The following is a 12351-nucleotide window of genomic DNA, read 5'->3' as shown; positions in this document are numbered from 1 at the left end:
ATGTTTTGTAATGTGGAATATGAACCATAAAAGCTTGTTTTATTATGTTGTTCTATTAATAATTACTTTAGCATTAAAAAAAAGTTGCATATTCTATTAAAGTGATTCCTTAAAAAGAACATTTATGTAATCCACATATAAAAACATACTCTTGCTGTATGGTTTCTGTTGCCAAGTTCGATCATTGCTTTGAAATGTAATGAGGATTTTATTTGCAGCATGTCATGAATCACTCAATCATTAGTGTTCAGCTTCTTGTCCACATGTTGTCTGTGCAAGTTGCTGTGGGATTTTTTTTTTTTTTTTTTTACTTTCTCTGCCTATAAATGAATGCGCGCCAACAAAATGAAACAATATGAAGTAGTGAGTAATCAACTCAACACGAGCACCTGTGTGTATCAAGAAAAAGCAATGTTTTGAAGGCTGTTTCCTGGGTTTAATTTACTGGAATGCGGAGAGGTAGGTGAAGTTACACTGGGCCGTGAAGTGAAATCAGGTTCTCAGCAGGCAGGCAGCTTGTTCAGTGATGGGATAGGGGCTGGTGGGGAGGGAGCAAAAGGAACAAGACAATCTACCCGGCCCGGTTCTCTGGAATAAAGCAACAAGGAGGCCTCCACGGGTCAGCTGTGACGGGTCAGCACCCACCATTGTATGGAGTGAAGGGAGTTCCTGTTCCGGCTCCTTTTTGCAATCTGAGAGAACATAAACATGGACAGACGGAAGTGTCCAGAAACCGAGGGAAGGCAGAAACAGTGTGGATGTTGTTGAGTGGAGTGTATTGAAGGGGAAGCTGCAGCATGTTTTTACTGAAATCAAACACCATTCAGTTTGTCTTTGTAAGGTTAGAGATTGTTATCTAGATTTATATGTGAAAATATATAAAAAAAAATTGACCACATGCGGCGCTGAGCTAGATATCTTGATAATCCTATCACTATAACAATCTGTGACTCAGATGTTTGTCCCACGCTTACCAGAAGTAACTACCTTATCGATCACCTTACATGTAACCTCAGGATAACTGATGAGGTTATAACCTCAACAAATCAATTTTTTTTTTTTTTTAAATTCTTGGAAACCTTACAGTTACGGTCCCCTACTGATCAATATTTCTGCTGAAACCAGGAGTGTGGTGTCTTTGCGTAACAAAACCTGCTCAAAGTTTGATCATCCCCAGGTCAATACCCCTGACTGCTCTCTGTGCAGCTCACCAATCAACTTCCACCACAGTGAAACACCCTTTACTTCTGCATTGTGCACAGAGAAACACAGCCAGTAGGCCTCTTGTATTGCTTATTTCCTACTTAATTGATTCTACTTATGTTTGATAACATATTTTGTCCCCATTTATGTATACAGTAAAGAAATATTTGACACAATGGTCTTCCAAAACAATGCACTTCCCTTATACCTTATGGGAAATCTCTAATGCTAGACTAATAAGGTCATATGAGAAGCTCAATTCAAGGTTGGACTATGTAACGTGATAGAATACATATAATAGGCTTTTGAAACTTAATCTGCATGTAAAGATTTTTTTTTTTTATATGTGGTTTCCAGCTTAACATTTAACACACCTTTCAGTATCATTCATCACAAATGTCGTTTACCAGACTGTAACTGCGTAAAGCGTAGGGGTGTCTACATCTACCCGACTTCCCGTAAGAACCCTTGAAAACGACTCATTACACATTTTAACTTTTCCAAAAATACGGGGTTTATTGACTTAACTGCAATCAATACTTACAAAAAAGAGGGAAAAAACAGGTTTTCATATAAACTCACAGAAATTACTGTAGTGAAAAAAAAAAAAAAAAAAAACATGGCTGAAAAAATACATTCAACAGTTTTACTTTCTTTGTGTCAAAATCTGCTCACCTCTTACCAACAACGTGAAGGCAACACAGAACAAGTGACTTTAAAAAAAAAAAAAAAAAAATTCATTGTCCTCCATTATCAAATATAAAAGGCGGAGAAGCCTTAGCTACCTGGAATGTATTCAACGAGGCACTTCCGATGGTCAAGAGGGGGGGCCAAGCAAGTGCGTCAAGCATCCAAATCAAAAATTTAAAAAAAAAAAAAGAAAAGAAAAAAGGAGCAGAAAAATAAACTTTCCTCAACCCATTTGGTCACAGCTATTGCTTGTAAGAACAGACTGGGTATAAGAACATTACTGATGAAGACATCTCAAAATTACCAGTCTTCTAACTTCTCCTAAACCAGTGATGTGAGAGGTCTTTAAAAAAAAAAAAAAGCACCCCTTTACTTCTACCGTCAACCCAAGTACTGTGAAAATACTCCTCTTTATAATTGGGACAAAATAGAAATCAAACCAAAAAAAAAAAGGAGTTGAATCAACGTGATAACAGTTAGCTACTGTTACTGTCAGATTATTGTAAAAAAGGTGTGGAGGGGGGAAAAAACATCAGGAATGAATACAAGCAAATCTAGTTTTGATGGAATTGCAGTCCAATAAGTGGGAGTAAGAAAAAAAAAGTACAATAAATAATCAAAACGCAAAACATCTTTTTTTGCATTTTTTTTTGCTTTAAATTAAGTTTCATTTTGACAAAGTGTAGTTGCAGAACAAGTCATTGAAGTACAATATATTAAACTGTGAAAAAAGGAAAACTGACAAAAAAATGTCTTCACAATCTTTAGATTAATATGGAAGATCATAATTTAACATAAAAGAAAATATATTCTATTGTTCATTATCCAGATAAATACAAAACAAAATTAACAAAAAATGCATATGATCACCAATAAATATGTTCTGATAAGTTAAATAAGCAGTGACAAGCAAAACCTTCTGTCTGGAAAGTTTTCAAACAATAATAATAACCGTAATAATAACATTAATAAAAAATAATTATCAAATAAAGAAAGCAAAAAAAAAAAAAAAAAGGGATGTAATGAGTACGGAACGCTCCATGGAGCAGGTACTAAAGTGGGGGGAGAAGTAAAGTAAAATAGCTTGGAGATCCGATCTTGTCAAGTCGCAGGATGTTCAACTGCACCATGGGAATGCTGGAATTCCCCAGATCGGTGAGGATTAAGAGGAGGCGGGGGAGGGTAGCGTTGAGAGGCGGGACAAAGTCTTACAGGTTTAATGATCAGTTTGATATCAAGACTTCCTTCCCAAACAAAAAAAAAAAAAAAAAAAGAGCCAGTGACCAGCAACAGGAGGAGAAACACTCAGGAGGGAGAACACAACCAACTTCCAGTTCAAAGTCCTTCCTGCAGACTCACCCAGTCCACAATTACATAAGACAGGGCTTGAGAAGAACCGTGACGGGGGGAGGGTGAAGAGGGGAGGGGGGGGGGCAAGGGGGGGGGGGGGGGGTAAATGAGAAAGAACCGAAAAAAACACAGTAGTCCATTCACCCTAAACACATGCAGAAACCGCCCCAGGCACTTTTTTTTTCCTCTTTTTTTTTTTTAAAAACTATTTCATATCATTTCAGGGTCTGTATTTTTTTTTTTTTTCCTTTTCTCTCAACTCAGTCTGTAAAAACGGCTGCGGTAGATCTACAGTTACATTAGTGAGCACCCTCTAGCTAGCTCAGGGGAAGTGGTATCATCAAGGGGGTGAGGAGAGAGGAAAGGAGGGGGGAGAGTGGGGTGGGGGGGGGGTTGGGGGCTAGTGCAATGCACTCCCCTTTCCAAGGCCACTTGTGCTGCTACACATTCAAGAACAAATGAAGAAGAAAGAAAAAACAAGTGGCACCTGGCGAAACAGTCAATTCTTGTTCTCATGATTTTCATTGTTCAATTTCCTCTCCTTTTTGGCACTATGACACATGGCGGGGGGAACTTTTATAAAACTTGCTGTGCGGATTAACAGGGATGAAATGATCATCTGATTCGATAGTTCCCTTAATTGACTACATCCTTACAATGCTAACAAGCAATTAACAAAAAGGTGTCTTGTGTAAGGGAAGACATGGAAGCTAAGGAACGGGTCAGAGGTAGAGGGGAGTGCCGTGTTCTCTTTGTGTCATCAAACTTTAAAGTCTCTGGTGGATGCCTGCAGTCTAATCGTCAGAGATGGAGAGGCGGCTGAAGATGGGAAGGCGGCGGGTGGTGTCCAGCGTGGGGGACTCGGAGCCACTCAGGCTGCCTCCAGAGCTGCTCTGGTAGCCCTCTTGGTCTGACAGAGAGTCTGGAGGGCTGGCTGGAGACTCGAACATCTGAGGGGACTCCAACATGGGTCTGAAATAGTAAGGCGTGCTTGTTGGAGAGGGAGGTGCAGGGGTGTTGGGCTCTGTGCCTACAGGACCGGCACCGAGGCTGGGCCCAAACAGGTTGGCCAGCTCCTGGCTGGAGTAGGTGAAGGGGTTACTGCTGGGCCAGTCCGGGACCTCATCAGGGAAGAACATGGGTGGAGGGGTGACAGAGGTGGGGCTGTCTCTCAGCCCGGCTGAGCTGGAGAAGCCTGCGAAGCTGTAGCTGTGCTGCAGTCGGGGCCTGTCCATCTTGTTGGAGGAGTTGAGAGGGGAGGACTGCTGGGGAGGTCCACGGCGCTCCTCAGCATTGTGGATGAAATGGCAGCGAGGCCCGTAAGGACAGAACCCGATGGTGTGGAAGGTGCGGCACAGCTCAGTTTTGTATTTGGGATGGCGGCTCAGGCTGCGCAGTTCGTGGATTCCGTGAGCAAACTGGCATTTGTCGCCATACTTGCAGGAACCGTTCTCCTCGAAGGGCCTGCAAAGCTCCGTCTTGTAACGGCTGGAGTTCACTTGGCTGCCGCTGGTGGGACTGGCAGGGCCCAGGCACTTGTTGAGGAGCCTCTCGCCCGTCTCAGAGAAGGAGCGGTCTCGCAGGCGGTTCTCCTTGTTGTTGCTGGCATTGCCAACCCCTGAGATGAGTGAGGAGTGGTCCGCTGCCTTCAGGCTGTTCAGAAACTGGTTCTGGCTGAACTTTGTGCTGCTGACAGAGTGCCGCCGCTGGTACACGCCTCCCACTGAGGGAGATCCCACCGCCTTCCTGTCCAGCAGGGCTCCGGTGGGGCTGGAGATGGGCACATTGGTGCCAGTGCAAGGGACAGACATGGGATGGGGGGCACCCAGGTTGTTGTTGTAGCTGAGCAGTTTGTTGTTCTGAAGAGACACACACACACACACAAAAAAAATAGATGTTATTAGGACTTATTCTACAGAAGAGCGACAGTCAGTGTGGTCCTGATTTCTAAAAGATCTGGTGGGCTGGAGAGGGGGAAAAAAATCCACAGCCTCCTCTTGCATGACTGTGTCCTTTTTGGCTCTGACAACATGAGCGGATACAGGCCTATAGAACAGCAGCTGGTTTGGCAAGTTGCCCTGGTTAGGAATGTGTGCCTGTTTAGTAAATGGAGCAGGAGCACATGAGAGAGGCCAGTGGGCTGCTAGTGGCTACAAAGAGGCTGCATCATTTGAAAGATAATGAAAGTGGCATCCTGCTGAATTACAAGGGAACACTGATCTGCTTTTTCAATACACTTTCAAAAAAAAAAACAAAAAAAAAAAAAAACGAGCGGAGACTTGTGTTAATCACCGATTTACATAAATCTAACAGAGAATAAAGATCATACAAGAAGGAGAAAGTGCAGCTTTAAATCAGAAATCTGACGGTGAAACTTGAAAATGTAATGCAAACGACAACAGCGCAGTGGCTTTAAAAAAAAAAAAGAAAAAGTTATATGCCCACAAATATTAACGACTGAAAGAGTTAACACAGAAACAGCTTTTTTTTTACAGGAGCAAGAGTAGGTTAAAGCCGGACAAATCTGGTCAATGATTAGCGAGCATGTGGCTGCTTTGTGAGGAGTATTAAAAGTGGCGCAAAACTGCTCCTCATTTTAAAGAATGAAGAAATAACCATTTGCTAACGTCCCCAACACGAAACTGCAACGTAACCGGCAAGCAAAACACGTATTTATAACCGAGCTGATGTGGCACATGTTTGAATATCAAAATGAGTTTAACTTTTACCATTTCAACAACTGTTAAGTTACCGCCAGATACACTTTGAGCACACTTTTTTTTTTTTACAGAGACACTCAATAAAATAAGAGTCCGCGACGACGCTTTGACAGGAAATAACAGGCAACAACAACAAAAAAATATAAACAAACAGTCGGTTCACAGCGAAGCGAAAAAACACAAACCAACACAGCAAAACAACACAGCGCGTCACGGCGGAGGGCCGCGGGCATGCAGCTCCTCATTCCTCCACAGCACCAGCGGCTAACAGGCTAACAACACTTCGTACATTAGTTAGAAAAGCAAAAAGAGGAAGGAAAAAAAAAAAAGTAAGTTTTTGAAGCTACCTTGTTCATTACTTCGAAGTCGAAGAAAGGCGACACCACGGCTGTGGTCATCTTTGCAGCAGCAGCAGCAGCGACCACACAATCAAATCAAAAGTAGTATAAAAAAAAAAAAAAAAAAAAGTAAAAAAAAAAAAAAAAAAAAAAAAAAAGAACCCCAAACTGTGCTTGTTGGAAAGTTGCGCAGGTCTGCTGAGTTTTCTGATTTGCAGCTCCTGTGTATTTTTGACCCTGCAGAACTCCCCCTCTGCCCTGAACCAGCCCCGACATTTGCTTTATAATCCTCTGCAGGAGGAGCCTCCGGCGCTGGGCGTTAACTTTAACTTTTTTTTTTTTTTTTTTTTTTTTTTTTCCTTCCTCTTCTGCGGGTGAAGGGACAAACTTGCATTGGTTTGTCAGTTTGTTTGAACCACTACACTGCTGCACGCAGCACAAATACTAAACAGTTGTAGACTCTTTATTCTTAGCGATATACAGTAAAAATAACTCAGTCTTTATCTGTTTTATAGTGAGCCAATTTGATAGTTTAACATTGAGAGTATAGAGACCTTGGAGTGTACTTAAAAAGTGACTTATTAAAGTTAGTTAATACACTCAGGACACTGTACATGATAGTTGATTAACTTTTTTACAGCTTCTACTGTCTTACTTTGAATTTACATGTAAATAGTATAAATATATTATAAATAAAACCAGATTACTATCAGATCATTTTAAAGCCCAGTGACTGACAGTAGCTACAACTTTATTTTCTACTTTTTCTTATGTAAGTTTGGTGCTTAAACAGTCTGGAGTTGTTTACTGGGAGGCGCTGTACTATCCTCAGGGTTTCAGCTACCATCCACTACTCTGTAATTAATTTACTCTTAATTGCTGGACTGTAACGTCACTTGTGGGACTTTCCGGTGAATTCAAGCAGCCGGAGCTTTTAACTCTTTACCACCACACAGTAATTTCCTCATTGAATTCTTTTTTTTTTTTTCTCTCTCTCTCTCTCTCTCTCTCTGTCTGTCTGTCTCTCTCTCTCTATAAACTGCCGCTCTCCCAAGCTGAATATGTATACAGTTGTATGTGTCATTCCATCAGGTGGCAGATAACCTGATACATGAGTGATCTCACCAGGTTCAACCACAGTCAGTCACAATGACGCTTGCAGCCACATATAAAAGAGCCAGGCTGCAGAGAGTGAAACCTATACAAATCTATTGTGGCCCATCTTCTTCCTCTCTCTCTCTCCCTCCCTCCCTCCCTCCCTCCCTCCTTTATCGCCCTCTCTGAATCCATGACAGAGCAGCCATCGGCCATGTGCAGAGTCAATGTCAGGGTTGGGTTGCAATAGAAGAGAAGAGGGAAAAGAAAAGGCAGGGCTGGGGGAGAAGAAAAGAAGCTGTTAACACACACACACACATATACACACACACAAAAAAAAAGGTTGGAGTTGGAGGAGGGGATGGCGTGAGGGGGGAGATTTATGGGGGACGTTTATTACTACACAGCACTGCCCCAGGGAGGTGAGGGAAGAGGGGTGGGGAAAAGAGAGGCAAAACATTCCCTTTCCCCTTCCTCTTCTTGGGGGTGGAGAGCTTTGTCTCTTTGCTAGCAGCCGTGGAGGAGGCTGGGGAAGTTGTTTTTGCACTGAAATGTTGAATTTAGTTGAAAAAAAAAAAAAAAGTTAGATAGAAAAGACTAATCTGCATACAGTATGACTTCTCATTTCTTCATCTATTTTAATGAGCTGACCTTTTGAGAGCTATAATGTTATCTTCACCGCGCATTAAGCAAATAAAAGTAGATATAACTTCACAGAGTTATTCTGGACTCAGCCAGTCAGCGAAGAACGAGGGTGTGTGTGTGTGTCTTAACATAAAAAAAGAGTTTTACGAGCTGGGGTTGTGTGGAGTAATCTCCCCCTGGAGTGCTTTCACAGACGACAGGGTGGGATGACAGACTTGCTGGAAATCACGTCTGCAGTTCAAAGGCCTTGTCACTGATTGATTAAGTGGATCCGATCGATTGCCTCCCTCTGAGTGAATAACTGCAGCGGGGAAGTCGGAGGGGAATCACAGCAGTTGTTTTTTTTTAATTTTCTTATTACAAAAACCTCTAGTTGGTGTGGTATGACCTAAAGGACTCTTAATTTGTCACACAATAAGCTGAATCAGAGCCAAGGTTTATTTAAGTACTGTACTAATGACTAATAATGCACAGGGGCTGTGATGTCGGAGCAGGGAATTTCGCTGTGGATAACTTAGCACAGATTTAGTTGTGAACTCTTCAAGGTCAGCGGGGCTCAAACACACAACAACAAGCCACTGACTTCGATGGAAATGTCTTCTTCACCGGACCTCGGCCTTCGGAGGCCTCATACACTGTGGTTGTTTACTTTAATACTCTCAGATGTATCGTGCTTGCTTGATATTTTGCTACTCAGTTTGTCTTCCAGGTTTAGGAGGAGGCACCTGTTTCCTGCCAAAAATGAAAAAAAAAAACACACAAAAAAACCCAGACTGCTCTCTCCTCTCAGGGGATAATGTCAGATGTGTTCCTGTTTTAAAGATGCAGAAAGAACGACTACAGACGCAACTTTGACGCACTCTTGCAGAAATGTTCACACACACTTTTTCACATTTCCTTTTGCTTGTTAGTGACGTTAAATGCATTTATACATCTGTCGCCTCTATGCAAATCCCACTATCCTTTTAGTGCCAAAATTAATATGTGTGTCACTGTTGAGCTGACACCATTAATCACTTTGACAGGAAATTAGGCAACAATTTTGATTATTGATTAACCATTACAATTGTTTAGTCAAGCAAAAATAGTAAATTTTCTCCAGTTTGAGCTTCTCAGACATGAGGATTTACTGCTTTTCTGTGTTTTATATAATAAAAGGAAAAAAATATTCAATCAAATACTTTTTAAAAATATTATTTCAGAACTTGTGATGGGCATTTTTCACATTTTTTTTGACATTTTATAGATCAAATGAATAACAGATCAATTAATAATAAAAAATAATATAAATTAGTGAAAAAGATTGTTAGTTGAAGCCCTATTGCAATGTAAAATTAACCTAAAGAGGCTATTCAGTATTCTTACTTCCTCAATTTTTCTTACTTTTGTCATATTTAAGCTATATTTAGCAAATGTGAAGCTGTTTCTCCATTTAGTAAACAAAACAAGAACTTGTTTTTCTTTCCAAAAAGTCTAGGTTGCTTCATGGGATTTGATGGTGTTAGTTGGACTACTTACATAATGGGATACACAGTTTTTTACCCATGGGTGAGATTAGACTGAAGATTTATTGTAAGAAAAATACATATGTATCACCACCTTCCCATCACAACGTGTAAAAGTGTGCTGGTGGAATATTTTTCTGTCTAATCAGCCCATTGACTTCTGTAGTGAAGGGACTTTAACAGATCTCAACTCCTCAGGCAGTATTTTCCACTCACTCTTGACGGAGTCGAGTTTTCCCTATGGAAGCGCTGATTTCTGAGGATTTGTGCTTCTAGAGGTCAAGGCTGTCCTCCTTTGCCGCGTAAGGCCTTATCAGTCTCAGTAGAGGCTGCAGTCAGTCACTCCTCACAGCCTGTGCTGGATGGTTTGATTTCTGCCTCCTGCGCTGTCATCTTTGATGACCCCTCCTAAGAAGGGAGGATGGGGGGGCGGGGGTGGTGAGGCTCGAGGTCACTGATAATGCTTAAGTGGGATGACAGGATGTTACATTTTTTATCTATCTGAACAGGAGTTGAAAGAAATCATGTCTGTGGTGACTGTAGCAGCAACAGTTTACTATAGTTCCTCCTTACTGCCAACAGAGGGCAGGTTTCTTCCTTTTCTATGTTCTTTTGTTTCAGCATTTCCTATTTACTCCCTTTCCTTTACAGTTTCACTGTGTTTCAAGTGTCTCAGTGTTTGCCTAAAGCATAAATTTAGACTGTAAGAGTGTGTGAGAATTTCTAACATTAGACAAGGAGGTCAGCACAGTCGAACACAGCTCTTTCAGTGTGTGGCCTTGAGGTGAATTAGGACTCAGCACAAGCCTGTGTATTGTGTAATGAGCCTTTCCCCTGACATACTAACTTACTGGCCTTGCATGAAGCAAAGGGTCTTATCAGCTCCAAACACAAATGCTCACACACCAGTAGCGCAGTAATCTCTAACTGTGCTGTACCACATCCCACTTAGGGCAACCACAGACTCATTAAACTACGTCATTAAAGGAGAAATAAGTTGTAATGTTACCGCCTTGTGGAACATAATATATATTCTAGTGATTAATATGGTTGTTGGTTATTACTAATCAATCAGCTGTTTTTCATTTCCAGAGATCTCTGATATGTAAAATATGTAAATAAATATGTTAAAGTATATATTTTGGGAGAAAGAAGTTTCCCACACACAGACAACCACTTGCATTTTCAATTCTCAGCATTGAGGGGTGTCATTACAAGTAAGTGTGAGCGGAACATCACCTCTTCTCTTGAAATTCCTTTTGCGTGTTTTGCGGCAAAGCAATTATTCACGTCAATTACATGGAAGCATGATATATTCCAGAAAACTGTGATTCAACTTTTTTTTTTTAAAAAAAAGAAGTCATAAATTATTACACATTTCTATAACTTCTTATTTTCTTCTTAGCATGTGAATCTTGGCAGACCACATCTTTCGAAATACTGACAGGACAAGGGTCTGCTGATTCCCAGCATGTGAATCCCGGCAGAGTGCATCTTTCGAAATACTGACAGGACAGGGCCCTGCTGATTGTTGAGCAATCAGCAGGCTAGAAGATAGAAATTCGAGCTCAAAAAGAGTTTGATTTCTTGAATATGTTGTCATATTTCGGCCTGGATTCGCTGTGACACTGCATGCATGGGTTTACTTTCTGTATACATTTTCTTCCCCACATCCCAATTTGTGTGATCCAGTTCTTGTCTGTATAGGCTCTGACAGCCAGGACACCATGATCGCCTCCTTTCATGTTTCTCGGTGTGTTTGCCAAATTCATAAGGGAGGACTGTGGTCATCTTGCCATGTTTTTGCTGCAGGGTGAACCTCGCCTCAGAGGAAGAGAGTCAGGGAGAGAGAAAGAGGGAGGAAAATAAGAACTAGCAGCGATTAATTGTCCATAAGAGTAGCCACAGCATTGTTAGTGGTGAACCGCCAACTGCTCTTGCTGATGTTGTTCCCATGAATCGCTCCAACATGCTCATCCACTCACTTCCACTGCCCTCCATTTCATACTGGGTGGGATGCAGCATCAATGCGAGCCTTGGCTCATTTGGATAGCCTCAACACATCACAGCATTACAATCATGACCAGAGTTCAAAACAAACACCATCTTGGAAATGAATGTCTTTGGCCTTGTCAGTGTCAATTTGCAGAGGAATAGAAGAGGAATAATGATGTTTTGGTTAAATGTGGGCTCACAAAAATAGCTACAAAACAAGCGAGTGAGGGGTCAGCATTTAAAGGAGATTTACAGTCCAATTCTCTGCTGACACGCCGGTCTCTTGAGGAGAGTTGTATTTAGAACGAAAGGCCAGCTTCCTCCTCTAACTTCCTGACCCGTGTTTCCTGAGGAGCAATCTTTCTGACTGTCCAGAGGACTCATGGGAAGAGAGAGTTTTGGTTTTCCACTCACACATTAGGGGTTGCGAAGGAAGAAGCACAGGTCAAAGTCATCAAGCTATAGAAATGAGATGATCACCACAGCTATATGATACACGGTGCCGCACACTTGACGGCAGATGATATGTGCAGACACACTTAGGGAAGAAAGGGTTAGTGACGCAGAGAGGAATCTGGTTGTGTCCAGTTCCCCTCGGGCTCAGCGTGCCTCCGCTGGGGACCGGACAGACCTGACCCTGGTCCAGGTGTCATGACCATGCGGCGGACGCTGAAATGAGATATTCCTCAGCTCCTCACTCAACACAGGCAAAAATCAATGGGCTTTGTATAGCATAGGAACAGTGGAAAGCATTCTCTCACCAAAAAAAATCCTGCCCTGTCCCATCTGTCTCCATTCTCTAGCTCTCCC

The 12351-nt window shown here is 41.8% G+C and overlaps 1 protein-coding gene across 1 annotated transcript; it reads right to left on the bottom strand.

Annotated features, from left to right (window-relative positions):
• Positions 1 to 2237: 2237 nt before the first annotated feature.
• zfp36l1a (zinc finger protein 36, C3H type-like 1a) lies at positions 2238 to 6831 on the bottom strand. Its single transcript, XM_067613639.1, has 2 exons — positions 6311 to 6831; positions 2238 to 5102 (listed from the first exon to the last, which is right to left on the bottom strand). The coding sequence occupies exons 1-2, from the start codon at positions 6359 to 6361 to the stop codon at positions 4038 to 4040; spliced, it is 1116 nt and encodes a 371-aa protein (XP_067469740.1). The 5' UTR covers positions 6362 to 6831; the 3' UTR covers positions 2238 to 4037.
• Between the last annotated feature and the right edge of the window lie 5520 nt (positions 6832 to 12351).

The sequence above is a fragment of the Thunnus thynnus genome, chromosome 16, assembly GCF_963924715.1.
Source record: "Thunnus thynnus chromosome 16, fThuThy2.1, whole genome shotgun sequence".
Lineage (NCBI taxonomy): Eukaryota > Metazoa > Chordata > Actinopteri > Scombriformes > Scombridae > Thunnus > Thunnus thynnus.
Note: the sequence above shows the minus strand (reverse complement) of the source record. Positions and strands in the feature narration are given on the sequence as shown.

Excerpts from the sequence above, each read along its gene's own strand:
- zfp36l1a (XM_067613639.1), bottom strand. The coding sequence starts at position 6,361 with ATGACCACAGCCGTGGTGTCGCCTTTCTTCGACTTCGAAGTAATGAAC. Across the intron at positions 5,103-6,310 it reads ACTTCGAAGTAATGAACAAG|AACAACAAACTGCTCAGCTA; the intron begins GTAGCTTCAAAA and ends GTGTCTCTTCAG.